Source organism: Engystomops pustulosus, chromosome 4, assembly GCF_040894005.1.
Source record: "Engystomops pustulosus chromosome 4, aEngPut4.maternal, whole genome shotgun sequence".
NCBI lineage: Eukaryota > Metazoa > Chordata > Amphibia > Anura > Leptodactylidae > Engystomops > Engystomops pustulosus.
This window is the reverse complement of record NC_092414.1, coordinates 176841827-176867279: the sequence shown is the minus strand read 5'-3', so window position 1 is coordinate 176867279 and position 25453 is coordinate 176841827. Positions and strand designations below refer to the sequence as shown.

General features: G+C 43.0%; 1 protein-coding gene across 2 annotated transcripts; it reads left to right on the top strand.

Moving 5' to 3' along the window:
• Window positions 1-28: 28 nt before the first annotated feature.
• DPP8 (dipeptidyl peptidase 8) lies at window positions 29-15194 on the top strand. Of its 2 annotated transcripts, none has more exons than XM_072148669.1 (20): window positions 29-247; window positions 1837-2088; window positions 3101-3213; window positions 3302-3475; window positions 4398-4566; window positions 4735-4845; window positions 4969-5097; window positions 5222-5283; window positions 6250-6350; window positions 6508-6685; window positions 8335-8494; window positions 9507-9586; window positions 9758-9910; window positions 10132-10267; window positions 10529-10674; window positions 11045-11191; window positions 11290-11442; window positions 11692-11834; window positions 12161-12272; window positions 13164-15194. In XM_072148669.1, exons 1-20 carry the CDS (start codon window positions 241-243, stop codon window positions 13284-13286), a joined length of 2649 nt encoding a protein of 882 aa, XP_072004770.1. In that variant the 5' UTR covers window positions 29-240; the 3' UTR covers window positions 13287-15194. The 2 variants fall into 2 exon arrangements, with proteins under 2 accessions (XP_072004770.1, XP_072004769.1); XM_072148668.1 differs by having other exon boundaries at window positions 32-247; window positions 1837-2094.
• Window positions 15195-25453: the final 10259 nt, after the last annotated feature.

Genomic DNA, 25453 nt, shown 5'->3' with positions numbered 1-25453 from the left:
TGTAGTGCAGTCACCACAATAAGCAGCGGCCCCTCCCGCCCCTCGCGGGAGCTCAGCTGTAGCTGCGTGCGCCTCCCGCCAGCAGGGGGAGCCCGCGGCCGCCTCTCCCAGCCGTCCTCCAGGAAGCGGATGTGTGAGCGGCAGTTGTGCTCGGGCTGGGAGTGAGAGCAGCCAAGTCATAACCGGGGACACGGAGACAACGGGAGCCGGGCTCGGCCGCACACACCCTCCTGCTTCCACATGCTAGGTGAGGGCTCCGGGGGGCAAGGGACGCGGCTTACATGGCGCAGGGTGGGGAGGTGCAGGGAGCACAGCGGGGGGCGGGCAGGACGGGAAGAGGGTGGGGGATGCGGGGCTGCAGGAGCAACTATGCCCGGAATGGTGCCCCTGCACCGTGCCACCCAGTGTGGTGCCCCTGCACCGTGCCACCCAGTGTGGTGCCCCTGCACCGTGCCACCCAGTGTGGTGCCCCTGCACCGTGCCACCCAGTGTGGTGCCCCTGCACCGTGCCACCCAGTGTGGTGCCCCTGCACCGTGCCACCCAGTGTGGTGCCCCTGCACCGTGCCACCCAGTGTGGTGCCCCTGCACCGTGCCACCCAGTGTGGTGCCCCTGCACCGTGCCACCCAGTGTGGTGCCCCTGCACCGTGCCACCCAGTGTGGTGCCCCTGCACCGTGCCACCCAGTGTGGTGCCCCTGCACCGTGCCACCCAGTGTGGTGCCCCCAGTAGTATGCTCAGCCTGCCCCTTGTATGGTGCCCAGGCTGGCTATGTTCCTTTATGGTGCCTTTGTATTGCCATCCTGTGTGGTGCTCACCATGCCCCTTTGTGGTGTCCAGGCTCTTGTATGCTCTTTGTAATCCTGTATAATGCTTATGTACCCCCAGGGCTGGCAGTGCCATTAATGTGGTGGTACCCCTGGTGCCAGCCATTACCTCTTCATGCCTATAGACTCTACTCCTGTATTGTGACTTTGCCTCACTATTACCCTGTATGGTCCCAATGTAATATTCTCCTGCATCTTGCCCCCTGCTCACCATGCTGGTGTATGGCAACTATATACTGTACTGCACCTTCCCCGGGATCTGCCTACTAGGACTACTAACAGGTTTTGTTCATGGATAAGAGATTTGGGGTGAATTAACCCAGTATTTTGCAAACATTTCTGTAACATTCCCATTAAGGCGAATAAGACAAACGGTTTCTGTGTGAATTGTAGATGAAATCCAGTGCCCTGGACTGCTGGTTTCCAATGTCCGGCATGTCAGGTTTTCACTGCTGGTTACCTGTGGCTTTTAAATGTGTCGGCGGGACACCCGCAGTGATTCTTGTAGGTGTAGCACCACCAAAATACACCATACACACTAATGAGAGAAAAGGACTATGTATTGCACAACTTGTAGCATCTGGCCACATTGAGGCTTCTGCACGATTGCTATACATGTGCATCGGCACTTTCTTCTAAAGTACTGTCACTAATACAATGCTGGCCATCTGGTGACACAAAGTCACTAATAAGCATAGTGCACATTATCTGCTTTACACTTACACCATTTGCACATAATATTTCATCTTTTCATTCCTAAGCTTTGGTGCCGCTTTGTCTCGCGGTCTGAATTTGTGACCCAAAAACCTGTGTGAGGCATAAAACACATGATGCTGTAAAAATCAATGTTATGATACTACTACAGCATCAATAAACAATTTCAAAGGGGTTTTCCAATGAATTAAAAAGTGTTTGGCATAAAATAACAATACTCCCAGGCAGTAGAAGGAATGTAGTGTCCCAAGATCCCAGTGGTAATTTAAAAAAAAACTATGTCATTCATGTTCATAGGATGTAACATGGCGGCAGCAATGGAGACTGAGCCAGTTGGAGTAGAGGTATTCGAGTCTGCGGAGCAAACAGGAGGAGACACCAAGCTTGAACCTTTCTACGTGGAGCGTCACTCATGGAGTCAGATGAGGAAGCTGCTTGCAGACACCAGGAAGTACCATGGGTACATGATGGCCAAAGCCCCGCACAGCTTTACATTTGTGAAGAGAAATGACCCAGATAGCCCTCACTCTGATCGCATGTACTATCTGGGTATGTGTAAGTATTACCATATTTCTGTTATGGGTAATACAAGTATTAGTGCAAAGTAATTGCAGGACCTCCTTTCAAATGTTCTTATATTTGGTCATAAGAACTTTTATAGCCGTCCAGTTATATTATGCTATACCCCACCACAGCTCTGAGCATCCCTGACAGCCAGCAACACCACACCACACCTCTGAGCATCCCTGACAGCCGGCAAGACCACACCACAGCTCTGCGCATCCCTGACAGTCGGCAAGACCACACCACAGCTCTGCGCATCCCTGACAGTCGGCAAGACCACACCACAGCTCTGCGCATCCCTGACAGCCGGCAACACCACACCACAGCTCTGAGCATCCCTGACACATCAACACCACACCACAGCTCTGAGCATCCCTGACAGCCGGCAACACCACACCACAGCTCTGAGCATCCCTGACAGTCGGCATCACCACACCACAAGTTTTAAGGATGATAAACCATAGATCCAGGCACTTTGCATGTGGCTATCTTCTTAAATTGGGTGTAAGTGGCCTCCTTCCTACTAAAATCAACTTTTAAAATTACCAGTAGGGACAGAAGGGCCCTTGGGCTTGTTACCAGAGCCTCTATATGCTATAGCTTCACCGGCTGTTACCCAGGGCCGGAGTCCCTTGCTTCCTCGGCACTTTCTACCTCTAACTGATGTGATCTCGCTGTTTAGCTGCAGCACGGAGCGTAATTTGAAACGCTCGTTTTAGAAGGAAGAAGGCCGTGGATAACAAGGAAAATTACCAAGGGCACGGTGCCTGTATCTGTTAGTTAGTGTCCCTAGTTTATCATGCTTGATGTTGATCATAGATTTCCTTTCATCTGATCAATGGGGAGACATCATTGGATAGCCATATCCTTGAAGGGAACCTGTCAGCAGAAATTAACCTAATAAACCACCACCATCCGTTTGTTGTGAAGCCTATAAATACCTTCCAGATCATGTTTTTATGGCACATCATGGTAATTTACTTCATTCTTTGCTCAGCGATGTCAGGAGAAAACCGGGAGAATACTTTATTCTATTCAGAGATCCCGAAGAACGTAAACCGTGGAGGAGTACTGATGCTGTCCTGGAAGCCGTTGCTTGACACCTTTCAGGTAGTACATCTGGTATTAGGTTGTCTTACTGTACACCAGTGTTTTGCTCCACATATGGCAGCATCTGAGGTCATGGTTCCTTTTCCAGGCCACCCCTGATTATGGGATGTACTCTCGTGAAGAAGAGCTGCTCAGAGAGAGGAAACGTATTGGGACCGTGGGCATTTCCGCTTTTGATTATCACGCAAAGAGTGGAACGTTTCTATTCCAAGCAGGAAGCGCCATCTATACTGTCCGTGATGGGGGCAACCGTGGGTTTACGGTAAGGGGCTATTAATATTGATAACATAATCAGCACCTCAATTGTTAAAGGACATCTACCACCAGGATCAAGTATTGTGAACCAAGCACACTGACATACTGGTATGTGCCCCCTCTGACAGGATCTGCTCTTCTTTTAGCGATTATGCCCTTGTTGTTACCAAAAAAGGTTTTAAGAACTATGCAAATGAGCCTGAGGGGCTCTAAGCTCCAAAGCTGTCAATTGAGACCAGGGCCCCTCATGTTCTTTGCATAATTTTAAAGCATTTTTTTTTTTTTTTTTTTTTTTTTTTTTAATAAATAAGAGGTTATAAGAAGCTAAAAGAAGAGTGGTTCCAGAGTGGGCACACACCAGCCTGTAAGTGTACTTGGTTTACAATCCTTCATCCTGGTGGACTTTCTTTAAAGGACATCTACCACCAGGATGAAGGATTGTAAACCAATCACACTGACATACTTATGTGTGCCCCTTTGGCTTGATCTGCTCTTCTTTTGCTTCCTATGCCTTTGTTTTTCAGTTAAAAATGGTTTTTAAAAATTTTATGACCCTTTAAAAAAAAAAAAAAACACACAGAAAAAGTACAGATCCTGCCAGAGGGAGCACACACCACTATGTAAGCGTGCTAGGATTACAATCCTTGATCCTGGTGGTAGATTTCCTTTTAAGTTGTCTTCTTCAGATTCATCCTTTCAGTTGAGCTGTAGTTATCATGTATGGCCACTACACAATTTATGGAACTGTTTTAGTTGTAGTGGTTAATGCAAATGAATCTACTTGCTCCTATAAACATGGATTGTTAGAGTATCATACATGACAAGAGGCTCCTACATTCTTGCCTCACTAATCAGATATGGATAATCATAAATGATAATTAATGATGAATCCTATCCTCCATTACTCATTCTTTTTAATTCATTTGTAGAAACAGTCACTGCAGCCACAGCTACTGGAAAGCAGTTGCCCCAATATTCGCATGGACCCCACCATCTGTCCTGCAGACCCAACATGGATGGCATTCGTCCACAGCAATGATTTGTGGGTGGCCAACGTAGAGACGGGGGAGGAGCGCAGGCTGACGTTTGTGCACAAAGGTGAGAGGAATGTCTGGAATCACGGAATGTTATCTTATACTGTATCTGTACCATTGGTGGAATTGGTGCTTATAATTGTAGTTCTTACTGTATTTTTTTAGTATTTTCACTTTTTTTGCTCAAAACTAAGCAGGTAATGTAATGCCTTCTGTGTAATCTGTGCAACAGATTTGGTTGGAGTAGAAGAAGATTCCCGTTCCGCTGGAGTCGCCTCGTTCGTGTTGCAGGAGGAGTTTGATCGCTACACTGGATACTGGTGGTGCCCCCGCAATGAGACAAGTAAGTGTCTAGGAAAGATATGAGTATGTCTGTGGTGTGTGTGTATATAGATATCTATGTATATCTCTATCAGTTTTGCTAACCTCGCAATGAGATATAACATAAAGTTTGTCTCTGACACAGCTCCATCAGGTGGTCAGATCCTCCGTATCCTCTATGAAGAGAATGATGAATCTGAAGTGGAGATAATCCATGTGACGTCCCCAATGCTGGAGACCCGCAGGACAGATTCCTTTAGGTACCCCAAAGCAGGTAAGCATCACAATTTTTTTTCCAATTTATGTGATCAATCCATAGTTTCACAGTAACAGAAAATATTTCTGATGATAGGTCTCAATCTAACCACTTGCTCTAATTGTTTATTTTATTCTTACAGGGACCGCAAACCCGAAAGTGACATTTAAGCTGTCAGAAATAACAGTGGATTCAGAGGGCAGGGTAAGTGTTTGTTGTTGTTGTTTTTTTGTTTTTATATAACTTTTTTTGCTATATTATTATTTTTTTTATTTATTTTTTTTTATAAGGCAATCATGCAAGGAGGGTGTCGGGCCACGTTGTAGTCCGCATTGGGCTTCAACGGTGCCCCAGGCCAGGTTCATCTTCACAAGGCAACCACTGTGATGTGGAAGGCTGGCTTATGTGATAATATGCTAATATTCCTGTGGGACATTATTCAAGCCAAGAGGGCACAACCAGACTCTTCTCCACCCTGTGACTCCTCAGAGATCAGCAAAAGGTCATCATTGTGGTCCTCCCATTGGCCCCAATTATAGATTTGTGGGCCTTAAAGGGGTTTTCCCATGAATGGCGCCTGACTTGCTGATCAGTGGGGGTCTCAGTGATGAGACTCCCACAGATCACGAAAACGATTGGTCAGACTAATGGAGTAGTTGGCCGTACAGTCAAGTGCAACCCTCTGCTCCGTAAGTCTGACGGAGCGACAAGGGGTCCGATGGAGACCCCCACTGATCAGATCCTGTGTATAGGGCCTAACTTTTGTTATTGGGAATCCTCATGACAGGTTCCCTGATATAGGAAAATGGTGGTAGTGGTCATTCCAGATATTGTTGATGGAGCTCTGTCTAGGATTCTAATGCAGTTCACAGTCTGTGGTTGACATTATTACATCGTTTTACTTGCTAGAAAAAGTGGTTTATTCATTATTGGCCCTTCGCCACAGGAATCGGATATGAAACAAGTTACATATTCGTGACCAGATAAATATTATCTATTAACGTGCTTAACACAGACACTTTAAATAATTTGGACTTTTAATATAACTTAAAACACAGCTATTCTGCGCAGTTCACCTAGATAACTACCTAAAAGCTACTTTGCTAAATTGTGTTGCTAATAGGACTGCGGTGGTCTCTGCTGTAACTCTTATTCATTATTTTCTTCAAGGTGCTTGAGGTGATCGACAAAGAGCTGCGGCAGCCGTTTGAGGTGCTGTTTACTGGGTGTGAATACATTGCTAGAGCTGGTTGGACTCCAGATGGAAAGTAGTAAGTTTCCTGACTCTTAATACCAGGCTTTATGATGGTAACAATTACTAATCACACAAAGGGTTATTACTATGGATTAATAAAGTGATTAATATTCAGATGTTTCATGTGTTGTGTTACCTTGAGTTAATTTGTGGATTTTCTTTATTCTGCGCAGTGCCTGGGCTATCCTGCTAGATCGTCAACAAACACGTCTGCAGATCGTCCTTTTTCCACCCTCTCTATTTGTGGCTCCCTACAAAGAGCTTTCTGAGCATCACCGATTGGCAGATTCTGGGACAGAATGTGTAACGCCTCTGGTGATCTATGAGGAGACCACTGATATTTGGATAAATGTATGTCCGTAACACAAGTCTAAAGCCAATTTATGGAAATTTGCTGAATTCTATGCAGACTACTTTTGCATAGAACTGAATCCAGTGTTTGTTTTAGAAGCCATGTTTACATCAAATTTAGGTGTATGTGTTTCCTAGCGGCCACCTGAATGTCCTTTCCCTATATTAAATACTTACTGTAGTCAAGTTATCCAAGTCCAGAATTTTGTGTAGCTGGTAATACAAGAAATTTAAGGGGTGGGAAGGATGATCTTTGAAGTCACTAGCAAGAACCAGTGTCAATGGAACAAGAAATTAAAATTCAATGAATGAAATGTTAGACAATGGCCATCAATGTCTAATATTTAGTACTTTATGCAAAGGTTTTTTTCCCTAGTCCGTTTAACCTGCATCTCCACTTCTATGTGCAGCTTGCAGGTAGACACCCCAAGGTAAATGCTGAAGAGGCCATCGCCTTGCATCATGAAACTTAAACTCTAAGGCTATATTCACACGAACGTATGGGGGACGTATATACGGCCGACGTATATACGGCCGATATACGTCCCCCATACACTCCTATGGGCGCACGGCACCCTACGGGAGCGGTACGGTGCCGCACACGTGCGGCACCGTACCGTTCCGTACCCGGGAAAAAGATAGGACCTGTCCTATCTTTTCCCGTAATACGGGGCCGTGCGCCATAGGTTGCTATGGAGAGGGGCGGGGGTGAGCTGCGCTCACCTCCTCCTCCTCTCCCCGTACACTGCCGTTGCCCGCTACGGTACGGTACGGGCGGGCAACGGCAGTGTGAATATAGCCTCATAGATCCTCGCACTGTGACTGGTAATCTTCTGATATTTGTTATCCATGGCTTTTTTTCTTCTAAAATAGACTTTTCAAATAATCCTAATAAGCCAGAACTCCCGTTGGAGGCATGACCAGAGCCCCTCCTTGTTGTAGCTTCACACGCTGTTACACTCTCGCCCTCCCCATTGCTCCTGCACAGTGTTATAGCACTTGACCCTTCTGACTCGTTTGCATAATTTTAAAAGTTGGCTTTAAAAGGAATTAAGCCATGGATAACAAATATCAGAAGATTACGACAGTCAGTGTCTGGATGTATGAGTAAGTCTGATGGACGATTTCCATTAACTAGCTCTGCTCTAGCTTCTTTTACACAGTCAGTGTTTTTGATCATTTTGCATATGTATTTGTATTCTTATAGTGGTAGGGGGACCAAACCTTTACCAATCCATTATACTTTATATTTGTAGGTTCCATTCCTAGTTTTTGCATAAAAATGGTAGTCAAATACTAAAAGTGTGAAAGTCTGCTTTGCGGTCTGCTCCATTATTGAGAATATGATGGATCTCTGTGCCATTATTTTTAGAACACATTCCTGTACTGACTGAAACATGAAAACCTTTTCATTAGAAATATTTTAGTTGAGCTGAACCCATTCACAGTATTCACAAGGTGTCATACAGTCAGCATTTCCTATGCCCTGTTGGTGAGCATTACAGTGTGCTCTTGGATAGTGTTACTACTCTGCTGTCTTGTACCTTGTTTGTTAGGTCCAATGCCAGGAGATGGTTGCTTAGAAGGTTAAGGTATCTGTTATGTCACTGTCCATTCCTTATTAATGATGTTTCTGCTCTCTTTTATAGATTCATGACATCCTGTACTTTTTCCCCCAAACTCGAGATGATGAAATCCAGTTCCTCTTTGCCTCTGAGTGCAAGACAGGATTTCGGCACCTTTACCGCATCACCAGCATATTGAGAGCAGCCAGTTCTGGTAGAGCAGGAGCTGATCTCCTGGGACTATGTGAGTTGTGCTGTAACTTTCTACATCTTGACATGTTAATGTTCCCGATATTGCTTGGCTCTAATCTGAATATGTTTTGCGTTCTGCTCAGTGTTTGCTCCACTTATAAGAACGCGGTGATGTATGGATCGTTTGTTACCATGTAAACTGGTTTCCAAGACACCAGAGTAATATATTCACACTGCCTTCACACGCAGAAGAAAAAATAACTAATTTTATCCTTCAGTGATCATAGATATATTCGGAAACTATATACTGCACTGGGTAAAAGTCAGGATAGGGAATGGATAAATGTCTGATTGCTGGGAGTCTGGCCACTGGGACCCCCTGGCGATCAGTAAAATAGGGGAGCACAAGGAAGAGCCATTCTTTATATTTTCTGGGAAGCCTTATAGAAGTCAATGGAGCATAGGACAGAGTTTCGTTCTGTATAGGGTTGGTCAGGGGTCACTAAATCTCGTGATTGTGAAGTTCGACTCTCAGCAAACAGACATTTATACTCTATTGTGTAGATAATAGACAATTGTCCTTTTGTGTCAAAAACCCCTTTAATATATTATGCAATGCCCTCTGGGAAATGCGTGATTCAGGGAAAAAAACAACTCTACAAATAAATATCACTCTAAGATGTGAGGACTGGCCGCCCCAGAGCCAAGAGCTCCTCATTTAATGTGTTTTGGATTCCTTCCATGGTAAGAAGTAATGCATCCAACAGATTCGGTCTGAGGCAGGAATGTAGTGAAAAGATTTATACTTTTCCCTTTTGAAACTACTCCTAATTTTTGTCCTTTAAAATTCTGCATCGTATAAAAAAGAAAAAAAAAAGCTCATGACTAAGCGTTGCACAGGTTTACTGGGTGCACTATAAAGACTATAAAGTGATAGGAGCTCTATGAAAGAAACCCTAAATCTTTAAAATACTCAATAACATTTTGTGCAGGATTTCTGAGACTTTTGGGATTATTTAGTGAATGAGGTAAATTTTCTGATGTTTTTGACATTGTTCTTTCAGGTGACTTCAGATGTCCTGTAAAGGAAGAGGTGGCCGTGACCAGTGGCGAGTGGGAGGTCCTTGGCAGACATGGATCTACAGTAAGTTTACCTACCTGCTGTTCTGGTGGTTGGCCCAGCTATGTCCTTCTACTGCTGATTTCCTAAAGATTTTACTTGACCTACTGAGCTTGAAGTCTCAGTAGGAAAAAGTGCCATCAGGTTTTGTAATGCAGGGTCATTAATCTTTAATAATTGTCTCTAATTCCTCAGATTCGGGTAGATGAAGTCAATAAACTGGTCTTTTTTGAAGCTACAAAGGACACCCCTCTAGAACATCATCTGTATGTTGCAAACTATGAGACTCCGGGAGAGGTGAAGAGACTCACAGACCTTGGCTTCTCCCATTCCTGTTGTGTTAGCAAGGTAACTATTTCCCTGAAGCATTTTGATGGGTTTTTTTGGTCATCTTTTTTTAGAACTACATTAAGGACCCTATTTGTGCCTTGTTACCAGCCATTTACATGTCTCTAAAATATCTTTTTGTAATGGGAGTTTAAATAAATGCTGCCATAAAATTCTATAGAAATTCCAGGCAATGTCTTATTTGTGTTTTTTTTTTTTTTTTTTTCCCCCGCTCTGTTCAGCACTGCGATATGTTCATCAGTAGATACAGCAGCCAGACCCTCCCTCATTCCGTGCACCTATTTAAAGTCAAAGGCACCGGGTCTGATCCGACACAAAAGGATAAAGAATTTTGGGCTACTCTTCTGGAATCACCTGGTGAGATGACAATTTGAACTCTGATTTCTCATTGTAAAAGGCCTCATGCAACCTGGGCTGGGTGGAGGATGGGGGAGAGGGGTTGGTTAAACAGTTGACCTCTGACACCCGAGAGCTAGCTGCCTTTTTGTGGATAGCTCGTGGCCAATGTTTACGGTTGTGTAGATGAGGACTAAAGCAGAACAATATCGAAGTAGTTTAAGAAATTCTACAATTGCCTTTTAACCTTTTTGGTATATTTTCTTTTTTTCTCTACCATAGGGACAGTTCCTGGCTACATTGCCCCAGAAATTTTCTCTTTCCCTAGTCGGACAGGTTTTACCCTCTATGGCATGATGTATCGTCCTCATCAGTTGCAGCCTGGGAAGAAATATCCAACTGTCCTCTTCATTTATGGGGGACCCCAGGTAAGACCCTGGAAATAGCAAGTACTATATCCAGATTTAAGCATTCTGCTAAGCTGAATGTGCACGAGTTTGGAGAGAAGGGTTGTTGGGTTAAAATCTTTGGTAACCTATCCTCAGAATAGGCCATCCATATTGATTTTGGTGTGGGTCCAACTTTGACTCTAATCCCAATGACCAGCTCTAATGCAAATGCTGCATCCCCTTATTGGATAACATGCACAACACAGTTTACATATATCTGATAATAATAGTTTCATGTAAGATTGCATGATTGTCTTTACTATACTTTATACCACATTTGTAATGCCGGTTTAATGTTCCATGAGCAGAGTGAATTCCATGGTAACAAAACCTATTATATTCTCTCTAGGTTCAGCTTGTTAACAATCGCTTTAAGGGTGTTAAGTATTTCCGTCTGAATACCCTTGCGTCATTGGGGTATGTCGTGGTTGTCATCGACAATCGAGGCTCCTGTCATCGTGGACTCAAGTTTGAAGGAGCATTCAAGTACAAGATGGTATGAAAGCTCTGTGCGTGTGTCTCGTTAATAATACATATTACCTAAAAGAAATGTGAGAGATGTGTGTATAATCTGTATTTTGCCTTTCTCTGTAGGGTCAAGTGGAGATAGATGATCAGGTGGAGGGGCTGCAGTATCTGGCTGCTAAGCATAGCTTCATAGACCTTGACCGTGTTGGTATCCATGGCTGGTCATATGGAGGCTACCTCTCTCTAATGGCTTTGATCCAGAAGCCTGACATTTTCCGAGTAAGTTAATGTAAAAACTTCATCCACATTTGTTTTATTGTGAATGCTGTAAACTGAAAAACTGTTTAATAAAAAATAGTGGATTTAAAAAAAAAAAAAAAAAACTTCATCCACTGTTTAAAGGAGTTTTGTCCACTATAGACACTTGTTCTCTATCCACAGTGGATATTGGGATATTAAGTGCTCTTCATTTTTATGTCCTTTGCCTTTTGAAGCAATTGATAGTAACTATCGTTTTCTCTATACCAGGTAGCTATTGCCGGAGCTCCCGTAACACTTTGGATCTTCTATGATACAGGATACACAGAGCGGTACATGGGTCACCCTGACCAAAATGAACATGGCTACTACCTAGGCTCTGTTGCAATGCAGGCAGAAAAATTTCCCTCCGAGTACGTTTGACTACTGTATATGTAACATTGTGAAGGCCAGTATCACACAACAGTATTGTGGATCAATATTTGGAAGACAAACCCAATTGTATCCGATTTTTTTTTTTTCATCATCTGTCTGAAAGAACCATTTCTGGTTTTGGGTTCCAAATACCGATTCAGAACACTGACCTGAATATACTGCACTGTGAAACTGGCCTAAAGATTGTATTGTAGCTTATGATCAGTATAATTTTTATTTCAGCCTTCTGTTAAAATATTTGACATTCGTCAACTATTATTTCATTTTTTTTATAACATTTATGTTTGTTTGTTTTCTTTTTAAGACCAAATCGTCTCCTTCTCCTGCATGGATTCCTTGATGAAAATGTGCACTTTGCTCACACAAGCATCCTTCTTAGTTTCTTAGTGCGTAGTGGGAAGCCGTATGACCTACAGGTGAGTGTTTGGGTGAATTTACTAGGAGTATGTTAGAGCAATGTCTGTGCTGCTTGCCTTACCAAAGCATGTCATTGCTTACTAGCAGAGTGACTTCTTATTAGTTTAAGCTGCCGCTTTTTAAAGGTGACTTACACTACTAGACATATACGTCTACAGACGGATACCACTGTATAGGCTCTCCCTAACCTACTCAAAGCAGATGCTTTATTGTTTGCTTCCTTTCCTGATCATTTTGTCACGTCAATGAAACCCAGAGATACAGCATGTTACAAGGCACAGCTTTGATGTCTGTACCTTATCTTTAACAAGCCCTACCGCTGTGTGATCATCACATGAGCAACACATATCTTATGGAAATAAGCAACCATGAATAACAGTGATGGCAAAGAAAGGTCTTGTGAACTATAAGGAAATAAGACAGAGGTTGTACCAAGTTGGCAAGTTATCCCCTACCCACAGAATGGCCGATAATCTGTTCAGTAGATCAGTCCGACTGCTTGGACCCCCACTAATGATGAGTATGGGACCCTGAGCATTACAGAGAACAGAGGGGTCACATGCCTATTAATAGGTGGAGAAGGCCTTCAGCATTGTATGGTAGTGTCTGTGCTCCACCTATTAGTGAGAAAGAGACCCCAGTTTTTGGGGATCCAGTATTGTGACCAGTGTGGGGTCTCAGCAGTCGAATCCTCAGCTTGTTATTCCATATCCTGTGGATAAAGCATACTCTGTTTAAAGGTGTTGTACCAAGTAAGCAATGTAAAACTATTTTTTGTGTTATGTATGTTTGTATGATGCAATCCACAAGTGTCCATTATACATTATTATTGTAATATACAATATTGTAATATGCAATGGATACTAGTAACCTGATTTCTTCTTCTACAGATCTACCCTCAGGAGCGTCACAGTATTCGGGTCCCTGAGTCAGGAGAACATTATGAACTGCACCTCCTGTATTATCTGCAGGAAAACCTGGGGTCTCGCATAGCCGTCACCAAAGCCTTGTGAGCAAAGTGTTAATGGTGGTCAGGGTGGAGATTGGATGTGTGGCACCCCTGCAACCACCAAAGAATGGCACCTGTAGCCCCCATATACACAGCTTGGTTCTAGGCTGACCGTCAGAGGAGAGGGAATTGGAGGCATAATCCCTTTACTACAGTGATATCACACCACAGGCTATCAGTCACAGAGGATAAATTACCTGAACCACTGTTCCTAGCTCAATTTCACATAGTTGGGAAATGTGTGACCCCACTACACTACATGATCTGAGTTTGTTATGTTGCCAGTTGTTTTTATTTTCTTTCCTTTTCTGCCACATCTCCATATCTTTCCATGGATCGTTTTACAATTGCTTTGGTTGCGCCCATCATCTAAATAGTAAATCAATGCTCTGTGATCCAGGCAAGTGGCACCGTGCTTAGGTGACTCTATTGGGGTCATCATGCAGTGTGATGGAATAGGAACTAAAAAAATGGGTACATTTCAGCTTTTGGAAAGCATCCCCAATCCCATTGGTGGGAAGCTGCTCAGTGTTTGCTTACAGTTTGAGTCTGCTTTTATTTAGCATCTTTTGGAGTGCCTTTCTTCTATGCCTCTCTATCCACTCCTCTTCTGGTCCTGACAACGATGCCCACTTATGAGTTGCTTTGCATGCATACAGAACTGGGAGCCTTTTTGCTCCTCTGTTCTTTTGACTGGTTATGATACCTATGACCCACAATGCAGTTTAACTCGGGGAAAGTTATCAAGACCCCAAAATCCAACTGGTTATCACATTCACCACCATTTGCATCAGCCCTTCCACTCCCAGTTGTAAAGTGTTGTATTCAATGTGCTCTTACTAGTGTAGCTCTATACCATCCAGCAGTGTAAATTGGCCTGTTTCCACCCCTGAGTTAAGGTCTTGTACTGCACTTTATAACACGGAAACACAAAAAAAAAAACAAGGTGCTACTTAAACTACTTGAACATTTATCTCAGTTTGGAAAGCATCTTAAGAAACCTCTGTAAGGTCTGTGGTTATTTTAAGGATTGCAGGAGGTGGAACGCTACTCTCCCATCAGGGTTGTGAAACCATGCTGGCTGCTCTGATACCTCACAATGTGTCATCTTGTCCTCCATCAGCATGATGTATAATGGTTTAGTTTTAATGTTTCCTATATAAAAATCCAACCTGGGACAGCGTTGTATATTTTGTCACTTACTGAGCGGCTGTAGTATATACCCCTTACTCCTATGGACAGCTGTCATCTAGAAGATCAGCTATAGAGAAGTTAACCTGTCTCTGTGTGTAGGGACATTGTTTGCTAACTCCAGTAAGACAAGCGATCTTATACTTATTTACAGTTTTCTTGTATTTGCCCCTTCATAAGACCGTACATCACCATTAAGGCAGGAATATATAGATAAAAAAAATAGGTTTTCCCCAATATGTTATGTTCTGGAAGAATTCATTCCAACTTTTATTGTTATAAATTAAAATACTGACAAATATACATAAATTGTTCTGAAGCACCTGTAGTTAAAGGTATTATTGGGCTGACGGCCTGCCTTCCGTTATTCCCTGCCGTAAAGCGTGACGGTGTAACATGCTGGGGGGAGAGGGGGGCTGCTTAGCTTTAGGTTTACCATTGTAGGCCCAAGCGGAAAAATATCTCTGTCAACGAAGCCCGCCCCCCCCCCCCCTCCCTTTCAGTGATTTCTGTACAAATTTCTAGAATGTCAAGTGTTTTAAACTAAACTTGTAATTATATGGATTTTTATTTTAATTGTTAAGTCTTGAGCTATTAACCTCATCATGTCACTGTCATTAATGCAGTATGCTCTCTTCTCACAAAGTCTCTTTTAAAGGTGCCATATTCTGCTATGTTTGAAATCTAGAGATGATATAGTCTTTAAAAAAGAGGGAAACCACTTGTCTGTGTCATTGGTTTTTTCCTTCTCTCTGGATTTGCGTCATGGAGCGCTTGTTGACATGCTGCCATCTCCTAAGGACTGGTGGCTGAGTCCTTGTATATAATCGAGCCCTATTGTAGCAGCGATTCAGTGTGGAACAGGTTTTAGTGAATGCATTGGATCAACCTTTAGTGATACTGATCAATAGAAGAGCAGACTGGACCTCTTTAGCTACCATTATATTAACCATGTAGGAAAGAAACAAGGTAAGTTATGAATGAACGTTATAATCTAATTGGTTTCTAGTGGTTGTACCAAGTTCGGACATTATGCCCTATCCAAAGGATATTGGAATGGCAAGCTAATCAGTGAGGGTCCGATTAGTAATCTGATAGCACTCAGCTTTCTCTGTCCGACACAGTGAATGGTAATGTCAGATAAAGCCTGCAATACTCCCATGGTATTGAATGGAGCAGCATGACCACCCGTTAGAAGAGGACCCTCATTCTACAGATTGGAGAGGGACCAAACTTCTGGGACCCTCACCAATCTGCGTATGGATAGGGGATCATTTCCTAACCTGTCACAGCCCCTTTAAGTAATGCATAGAGACTAGCCATTTTGGCTTTTACATCTTGTGCCAGCGACATACAAGAAAGAATTTTATTAGAATCGCCAGGACTCGCCCACATTGATGCACAGTAGCGGTGACATAGAATGAAGAATAGCTTTTGTTTTGGTTATATTTGTCAATGAATAGTTCAACTTAACGTATAATCAAAAGTTACTCAGATTAAATTGCCAATGACTTGTTTGTACGGCTCATTTGTGTGTGAACCCAGCCTTAGGTCCTCAGTTATTTCCTTCAGTTATGATGTGCCAAACGCACAGAACATGTACTACTCTTTCCATTATTCCTTACCTGTGTGTAGTCTCTGGAAGGACCTGCATCTGTTCTGTGTGTTCCACAGCACCCGGTTTGGGTTCAGACTAACTAAAGACCTAACTGAGATGTGAACTGGGCTTAAAATGTGTAGTAAACTGCTTAGATCTGTCTTCAGTGGAGATTAAAAAGGGCAATGCTTGTGAGGAGGATTTGATATTTGCAGTATGTAGATTCTGGCAGTGTTGCTATTTCTTAGGGCACATTCACATGGCCTTCTGCGGGGACGTACATGCGGCCGCATGTACGTCCCCATAGATGGCAATAGCGGGACGGCGCAGATACGGTGCTGGCACCGATCCAGGCCGCACACCGCAAAAAGATAGAGCATGCTCTATGTTTCGGCGTGTGTGCGGCCGTGCGCCGCTATTCTCTATGGAGGGAGGAGGGGTCACCTCCTCCTCCTCCTCTCCAGCACACGGTGGGCATACCGCATGTGAATGTACCCTTAGTTTTCTTTGCTGCATGTGGGTCCACACATATAGAAGGAGCAAGATGGCGCACCCTAAGGTAGTCTTGTGGAGCAACACCAAGATCCACACCTCTACGTGAAGTCTTACCTTTGTTTGGCATTGATAAAGAATTCTTTTGTAGACAGCCCTGCAGCCAGATCCGTGTATGCCCTGATACTCGGGTGTGTAAAACAAACTGAAGTCCACACTTGAGACTGTGCTCAGCTATCCACATATGATGGAGGCGTCTAACTCAGAATCTGATAATAAAACTTAAAGAGAACCCGTCATGCAAAATAACCCCCCTAATCTAAATGGATTTTCATAAACTGCCATTAGAGAGCATTGCCTCTATCCCTTCATTGTCCCTCTACATGCCTGTAAACTTAAGCAATGAGGTCCTAAAGCTGTATGCAAATGACCTGTGAAATGTCCAATGAGTCATTAGCATATTCAAGCTGTCCAGCTTATTCATGAGTGGGAGGTACAGCCACACCCCCAGTGCATGACTGACAGCCTGTATAATGATTTGAGGCTGTATAATGATGTACTTCCTGGTGCTGGCGCCCCCTGCAGCCTGTGTGTGTATAGAAGAGATACAACCGCTCCAGGCAGCCATGTTATAGCAGAACATGTCAGGTACTTGTGTAGCTGATGTCTGTGTATTAGGAGGATGCAGCATGTCAGCAGATGCAGCACACACACTAGCCATGCTTTACTATACATTACACGCAGACATGAGCAGGGGGAGGAAAGGGGAGGGTAACAGGGGTGACATCACTGCCTCTGACCATGTGACCAGCCTCATTTACATAATAGATGATTTTAGAATTATTAATGTATGAAATAACTAGATAAATGCTGGGATGGGATCCTTGTGAGCTGCTCCAACAGGTAGAGGTGATAGAAATAGTGACACAGACCTGATGACAGGTGTCCTTTAACAATTTAATGGATGTGTCTCTGGACAATTTCTAGCCTAGTCTTTGGCAACCAGCGTTCCATGTTTGTCCTTTTTTTTTTTTTTTTTCTGTCATTGACATCTGAGCGTAACATCACACTCCAATGACACACATTACTGTTTACAGGTGAATATTGCATGTATTCGTGTCCTGGAAGGCTGCAATGCTGAACACGGTTCTTAAAAATAATTGTAACCACGAAACAAGATGATCACAAAACTTTCATCCTGTTCAGTGGAGTGACATTCACTGCTTTGTTGAAAAGTTGCGCAAAAAAGTCTCAAACTCTTCTGCGACTTCTTTTAAAGTTTTTTCCTACGTCGGGTCAGAAGGTCAGACCACGATTTGTACCAAAATTGCGACTTTTTCATATGTTCACATTGGGATTTTAAAGATATATTAGGGACAACTCTGATGAATTTTTGCACGGCTAACTTTGCTAGGTGAGTGAAAAAACTCGCAAAAATAGGAGAAAACAAGAAAATTCAAATGTCTTGTCGGACACTATGAAGCCGCAACACAAAACTGGCACTAACACTTCATAAATACACGTGCACGCTCCAGAGACATTGGGGGAGAGTTATTAATCTGTCCACAACAGAATTCTGTTGTATTTTTTTTTTTTTTCTGCACCACATTTATAAAAGGATTTAGACAGTTTTCTGGAAGGGGGCGTGGTCTTGTGCAAAAAAAAAAAAAAAACCCGTGCCCGACAGAATTTTGGACTATGGCGTAAAGTAAGACAACTAATACGGTAGGAAGTGCAGAGTAAGACTAGACAGTCTTATACTTCACCAGATTTATCACCCAGCACCTGTCTAGTCTAACTCTGTACTGTCTAACCTTGGGACACTTTTTTTTTTTTTTAAATAAATCTGCCCCATTATTTTCAGTGCAAAGTATGATAGAAAACTGATGCAGGCAGAATAATAGATCTGGCCCAATGACAATATACATGCACCAGTGTAACTAGATGCACTTTGAAAGCTGTGCAGGGAAGGGGTTAATTATGGGTTATTTCATCCCTAGGCTACTATTATGATGTGGTTGTATTTAGAAGGCGTGGACCTTGAGGGGATAGTTATTACTTGTAATTATTACAACAAGTCAAGTTTCTCTGAGGAATCCAAAAAAAGGAAGCTGCAATACCGTCCCACGGTCAAGTGTGGCGCTGTTAAAGGACATTACCAATAGGACGAAGGATTGTAAAACAAGCACGCAGACATAATGGTGTGTGCCCCCTCTGGCAGGATCTGCTATTCTTTTAGCTTCTTGTTTTTACTAAAATAAGGCTTTAAAAATGATGCAAATGAGCCTGAGGGGCTCTGGGCACCATAGGTGTTAATGGAGTCTGGAGCCCCTCAAACTCATTTGCATCATTTTTAAAGCCTTTTTTCCTTACAAACCAGGGCATAAGATGCTTAAAGAAGAGCAGATCCTGCCAGAGGGGGAATACACTAGTATGTCATTGTGCTTGTTTTACAACCCTTCATCCTGGTGGTAGATGTGCTTTAAGAATGGATGGGGCAAATGCTGCTAATTTCATATATATTTTCAACCACAACTCTGGAGTTATTTTAAGACTAGTTGTAAGGAGCACAGATGACGTCTTTGTGTCACGCCCAACAACCCTTAATACACACAACAAAAAACAGTTCCCTTGTAATAATTCTACCCCCACAAGTTACAAAATGTACTATTACTCTATGTAGTTTTATAAAGGACAAAACTGAGGTCAGTTTTTTAGCTGCAGGAGCCAGCGTCCCACCCGTCTTCTGTCATGTCCCATGTTTCCATGTAACATTTATAGCAATGCATACTTCCTTGGAATCAAGATCTAGTTCAGAATCGTTGGGCCGTGGTAGTGAACCTGTGCCATAGGTGGCACTTGGAACGCTCTCTGTGTGCACCCAATCCGTTACCCCACCACTGAGTTTGCCAGACAGGACTCAAGGCCTCCTCATGCAGCACAAGGTGCCTGGCACAGTTTTAAAGTGTTGCATCCTTGGAGCCAGAAGGTATGGATGGAGCTGGATTAACATTCTTCTTCTCAGGGCCCACAATTCTTACTGTTTAGGGGACCCTAGAAGGAGGCTATAATACTCTGAATTTCTCTCTACCGTATTGGTCTCCTCAGAGAAGGCAGCAATAATTGTGAACTGCAATAAATAAGTAGGTATTAGGTTACATTTACACAAACTTATGCCCTCTCCATAGCACAGCACGGGGCCGTAACACAGGAAAGATAGGAAATGTCCTATCTTTTCCCCCTGTACGGAGTGCGTCACAATATCGCTCCATGCGTCCATTTCCGGTGTATATACGGCCACAAGTTTGCGGTCATAAATACGTCCTCCTACATTCTTGTGTTTTCTACAGGAATGAGAAAAAAGAGAGAGCTAAATGGGTGCGCTTGTAACCAAAAATGAAATCCTCATAGGTAACCAAATTCACAGTATTTATTGATGACAGTTAAAATCCAATGGTGACGCGTTTCGGGGAAACCCCTTCATCAGACCAAAAATGGAAGCGCTGAGCTGCTCGGGCGGTCAGCAATTCTTGTGTTTGGCCACTTTGTCTTGGGGGATATGTTACACAACGGCAAACCTTTTAGAGACAATCTTGGTGGAGGTAGGGGATAAACAGTAGGACCACCATTCTTAACTGGGAGTCAGATGTTTATGACAAACTAGACCATCGCTGTTCCCTTTCCTACAGCCCAGCCAGAGGAGAGTTTTTCTCTCAGCCACTCTCCATTTGTGTCTATGGGAGTGTCGAAAATAGACAAGAGCCTCAATATAGACCATGTAGGGGAAGATTTTTCATACGTCTCTTAGAGCAGAGTTGTTCTAGTTGCCCTTGGCAGCCAATAAGAGCTCAGCTTTATTTTTCCACAGCTGTTTAGAAAATTCAAGCTGAGCTCTGATTGATTTCCATGGGAAACTAGAACAGTTTTAGGGTGATGTCACACATGGCGTTTTTAGGCCGTATTTGGGCCATTTTTAGTTTTTTTCAGATCGTAAAAAATATGCGTTAAAAAAGGCATCCGTTTTTAAAACCGCAGGCTTTTTTGTCCGTTTTTAATTGGGCAAATTCGGAAAACGAACTTGATCTGAATGATCCGAAAACGAACTAAAAACGCCCCAAAAACGGCCTAAAACCGCCATGTGTGACATCACCCTTACTTCAGGCACTTCTCATAAATCTCCCCCATAGTAAGGTATAGGCCGACATATCCTGTGGACAGTGATGAGTCTAGTTAACATAGTTCTAGTACCTGTTATGCTAATTAATTGTCATATTGTCAAACGGGCATAAACAGCCTGGCTCCACCCATGTGACTGTACAGATCCTAAAATAATGACATTGATTGGTTGAGAGCAGTGGTGGCTAAAGAGAACATTCCTTATATGCCGGAATGATTGGAGATACACCTATTAAAGCTTTTGAAGAGTAGATACAACTTTAAAGGACATCTATCACCAGCATGAAATATTGTATGCAAATGAGCCTGAGGGGCTCCAGGTGCCATTAACATCTATGGAGCCTGGAGCCCCTAAGTCCTTCATCCTGGTGGTAGATGCCCTTTAAAGAGAAACTGGCACCAGTGGGGGCCAATAAAGCACCAACAACTTGCCTTTCCCCTCCATACCGTTTTATGAGCAATATATGCTAGGTGCTATTACAACAGGGTTTCTGTCTATGCAGCAGTCTCTCCATTTAATACATAACCGGCACAAATCTCTCCTGAATGAGTTTGACACCATATATCAGCTCCCATCCACACTGTTGAGAGGGGTCCTCCAGCCATGAATATGTATCACCTCTACACAAAGATAATTGCAGCCAATTGATTTCAGCGTCGAGCGTCCGTCCTGTTATCATTAGAACATATAACAGATGGAGAAATAGGAATTTTGTGTGCTGTATACTAATGTATCATAATTACATCCTCTAATGCACTAGAACCATTACTGAGATGGGATGTCTGGTCTGATCAGGTATCCAGGATGGAAGATACATTGTATAGATGCCGCTTGAAGTTCTCTTTCACAGATGCTAAAGCTGTCCCAGTCTGATGTCTCACAGCCTTCCTAGAGGCTTGATGACTATATGAGATTATGTACAGAGAAATATAGCTGTATTTTACTGTCCCCAATCGGAGTTGTTAAAGGAAACCTACAATCAAAATCCAACATGATAAACCAGGGACACTTACTCATAGATTTAGGCACCGAGGCTGCAGTGATCTTCTTATATTTGTTATCCTCATTGCTTCTCAAATAAATGTTAAAAATTATGTTAATGAGCCAAAAAGGCTCTGGGAGTGTTACTAAAGCGCCTCTGTGCTGCAGATTCACATGCTGTTACACTGTGCAGGAGCGTTTCCCATAATGCACATATTACAGGAAGTGCAGGTGGAGGGTGAGACACTGACATGCTCCTGCAGTATAACAACAGCTTGTCAAGCCAGAGCACAGAGGGATTCTGTAACACACCCATTGTCCTTCAAACTCATTAGCATAATTTTAAAAGTTGATTTTAGAAGGAAAGAGGTAATGGATAACAATTCTAAGAAGATTACCACAGTCACATGTCTGGATCTATTAATCCTGGTTTTATTGTGATTGATTTTGATGGAGATTTCCTTTAAAGGGGTTGGCCCGTGATTTAAGGTATTGGGGACTACACCTGACCAGTTGAGCCCCACTGACTAGAATGTTATTCCCTATTCTGTGGAGCATTATATATATCCTAGGCCAGTGGTGGTGAACTTATGGCACGGGTGCCAGAGGTGGCACTCAGAGCCCTCTATATGGGCACCCAAGGACCCTAGAAGAAAGCTACAATGATAATCCAAACTTCTTCTCCTTCTTTCTACTGTATTGGTGTCCTCAGGTCCCTTTACAATTTAAACCTGTGAAAGCGCAGGGAGTAATAAGTTACTGCTTTAATTGTTGCATTGGCACTTTGCGAAAAATATGTGGGTTTTGGTTGTAGTTTGGGCACTCGGTGTTCAAAAGGTTTGCCATCACTGTCTAAAATAAAGGGGTTCAGATGCTTGTTAAAGGAAATCAGCCAACTGGATACAGTGGTTTTAACCCAAGCATAATTACACACTTGAATTTGAATTTTCACTATTTGTGTCTGGGATGCTCTCTTGCATCCCAGAGGAGTGGAGACTGGATTACAGACTACATGTCCAGGTATGTGAGCGCTTATACCTGTTTCCCTTTCAATACTTACACACTTATTCCCCTGAATCAAGATCCATTCTGGGTTATTTTTCAAGAAAAAGGACTTCTAAAAATATGCAAATGAGCCTCCGGGTCTCCTGTGTATGTCACAGAATCACTTTCTGGATCCATCTGCTGTCACCGGCTCTCTGGTAGGGGGAGGGAAGAGGCAGGCATAACCCTCGAAGCAAGACGTGAATAATAATTGATTATTTATTTGTAATTGCTAATTACCATATGCATTAGAATACATCGTGGGTGTGGCCTCATTTTTGCTTACATTTTTACATACAGGTGCAGGACTGAATACAATTAGGTTTTATCCCTTGATCATTGCTTACATCATCTGCATACATTTGATAGATCTGGCACATGGAGTCTACCAGTGCTAGACACAATGGATTGGTCAGTCTGTTGCTCTCAAGGGTTAAAATCTGCCCTTGACAAAACAAGAACAACGGTTGATATTTGACAGCAAGCGTTATCTTGAAAACCATTAGAAATGTATAATCTATATTGCAAAAAGTATAGGAACCAACCTCCCCATTACTGAGCTCAGGACTTTTGTGGCAAATTTTTTTTTGCAAATCTGCAGATTTAATACAATTCAATTAAAAAAAAGTTGCTATCAAGCCTTAGACATTTTTGTTGGCTACATTAGGACACGTTCACACATTGCATTTCATTTTGAAACTCAACAGGTAGAGGCCTGGCCAGCTTGTATATAAATTCAAACAGAACCGCAATGAACAGAAGTTTTTTGCATTATTTACCTGCCAAACACGTGGTGCTCATTCCAGAATACATGGGTTTCTGGTGGCCAAGCCCCTCCATGTTGCTTTTAACAACACAACTGAAAAGCAACATGTGAACACTCCTTTAAAGGACATCTACCACCAGGATGAAGGATTATAAACCAAGCACACTGATATACTGGTGTGTGCCCCCTCTGACAGGTTATGTTCTTCTTTAAGCTTTTTATTCCCTGGTTTTAAGTATGCAAATGAGCCCGAGGGGCTCCAGACTCCATTGACATCTATAATACCCGAAGCCTAAGGGTCATTTGCATCATTTGTAAAAAAAATTTTTTCGTAAAAACAAGGTCCTGAAAAGCTAAAAGAAGAGCAGAACCTGACGGAGGGGGCACACCCCAGCATGTAAGTGTGCATGGTTTACAATCCTTCATCCTGGTGGAACATTTCCTTTAATGTGCACAAAAAACCACATCCACTTTTGAAGATAAAAAAAATGTAAAAGGACAAAGCCAGTGAGACTGCTTCTAAATTACACGCACACCATAGAAACCATTCCGAATTGTGCAAATGCCAATAGGATTTTTGTGAAAATTACTGATAAATGAACCCCCAATAACTATAGTTACAAACCTCTGCTAGTATCAACAGTAAATGATTTAGCCTCTATACACTCTATACACTCCTAATGTGTGGAACATGTCGGGGGGCTTTACTCTGAACTGCAGATGCCCACTATGGGCCATATATGCATGCTCTATGTGCTTTACTTACCAAGCCACTAATTGCTCCAATCCAAAAAAGAGTGGTGTCTTCAATTGTCACCCTTTCAAAATTCAAACATGATCTTTCTGCTCTATAACATGCTGGACTTTATATACAATCTGCTCATCTCCTCCTGCTCTATAACATGCTGTCTGGATCAGGGCCGCTACTTGGAACCCACTGTCCATTCCCACATTGATACATAACATTGTTTACACAATGGGGGGGCCAAAACATTTTTTAGTCATAATAAGCTAGACTCTTTTGATAGCCCCTGCTCGTGCCCACACCGGATATATAGCACCTACCCGCTCAGTATATAAATAGCCCCTGCAGCACGCGCCCGCTCAGTGTATAGATGTATAGATAGCCCCTGTACCCACTGGCTCAGTATATAGATAGCCCTGCATGTGCTCACTCCATATATAGATAGCCCCCTACCCATGCAGCAAATGCCCCCTTTTAATGAAATGTCCTCCCCAGATGCCCTGTTTTAATGAAATGTCCAAAGCAGAATCTCCCCTTTAATGAAATGTCCACCCCAGATGCCTCCCTTTACATAAATACCCCCCCCCCCCCCCCGCCATATTAATGAAATGTCCACAGCAGGGCCCTCTTGAGAAAAAAAAAACCTATACTCACCTTTGGCTTCTCCCCAGCCCCGCGGCTCCGTCTTCTTCTCTTCCGGCCTGGCCGCATCACTATGACGCAGCAATGTTGCGGCCATGTGATGTTTTAGTGTACGGGCCCACGCCGCGCATACAGTAATGATGTCACGCGGCCGTTAGACTGATGGCGACAGGTCTGACAGAGCTGGGGGGGGGGGGCTAGTTGTGTGTACTGTGAGCCCTTATGGGCCCTCCCTTTGAATGCAAAACGGGGGGGTTGCTTGAACACAGTCCCACTAGACCCCCCATTATGGTGGCTCTGGTCTGCATATAGGACACCATATACAATCTGTTCAGCTCCTCCTGCTCTACAACATGCTGCCTGCAGATGGATGAGATAATGAAAGTTATATTTTAGTGATAGAATTGATTGGAAAAAGGTTGTTTGCCTATGGTAATTTTTTTTTTTAAAAAAAGGAAGTATTGATAGCTGGACAGAAATACAGAGTTGGGTACGGTGTATTGTGCTTACCTGAAGCTATTTGGCAAGGGTTTCTA

Coding starts and splice junctions, on each gene's coding strand:
- DPP8 (XM_072148668.1), top strand. Junction 9,587..9,757: donor TTGGCAGACATGGATCTACA/GTAAGTTTACCT, acceptor CTAATTCCTCAG/ATTCGGGTAGATGAAGTCAA. Junction 10,675..11,044: donor TCATTTATGGGGGACCCCAG/GTAAGACCCTGG, acceptor TATTCTCTCTAG/GTTCAGCTTGTTAACAATCG.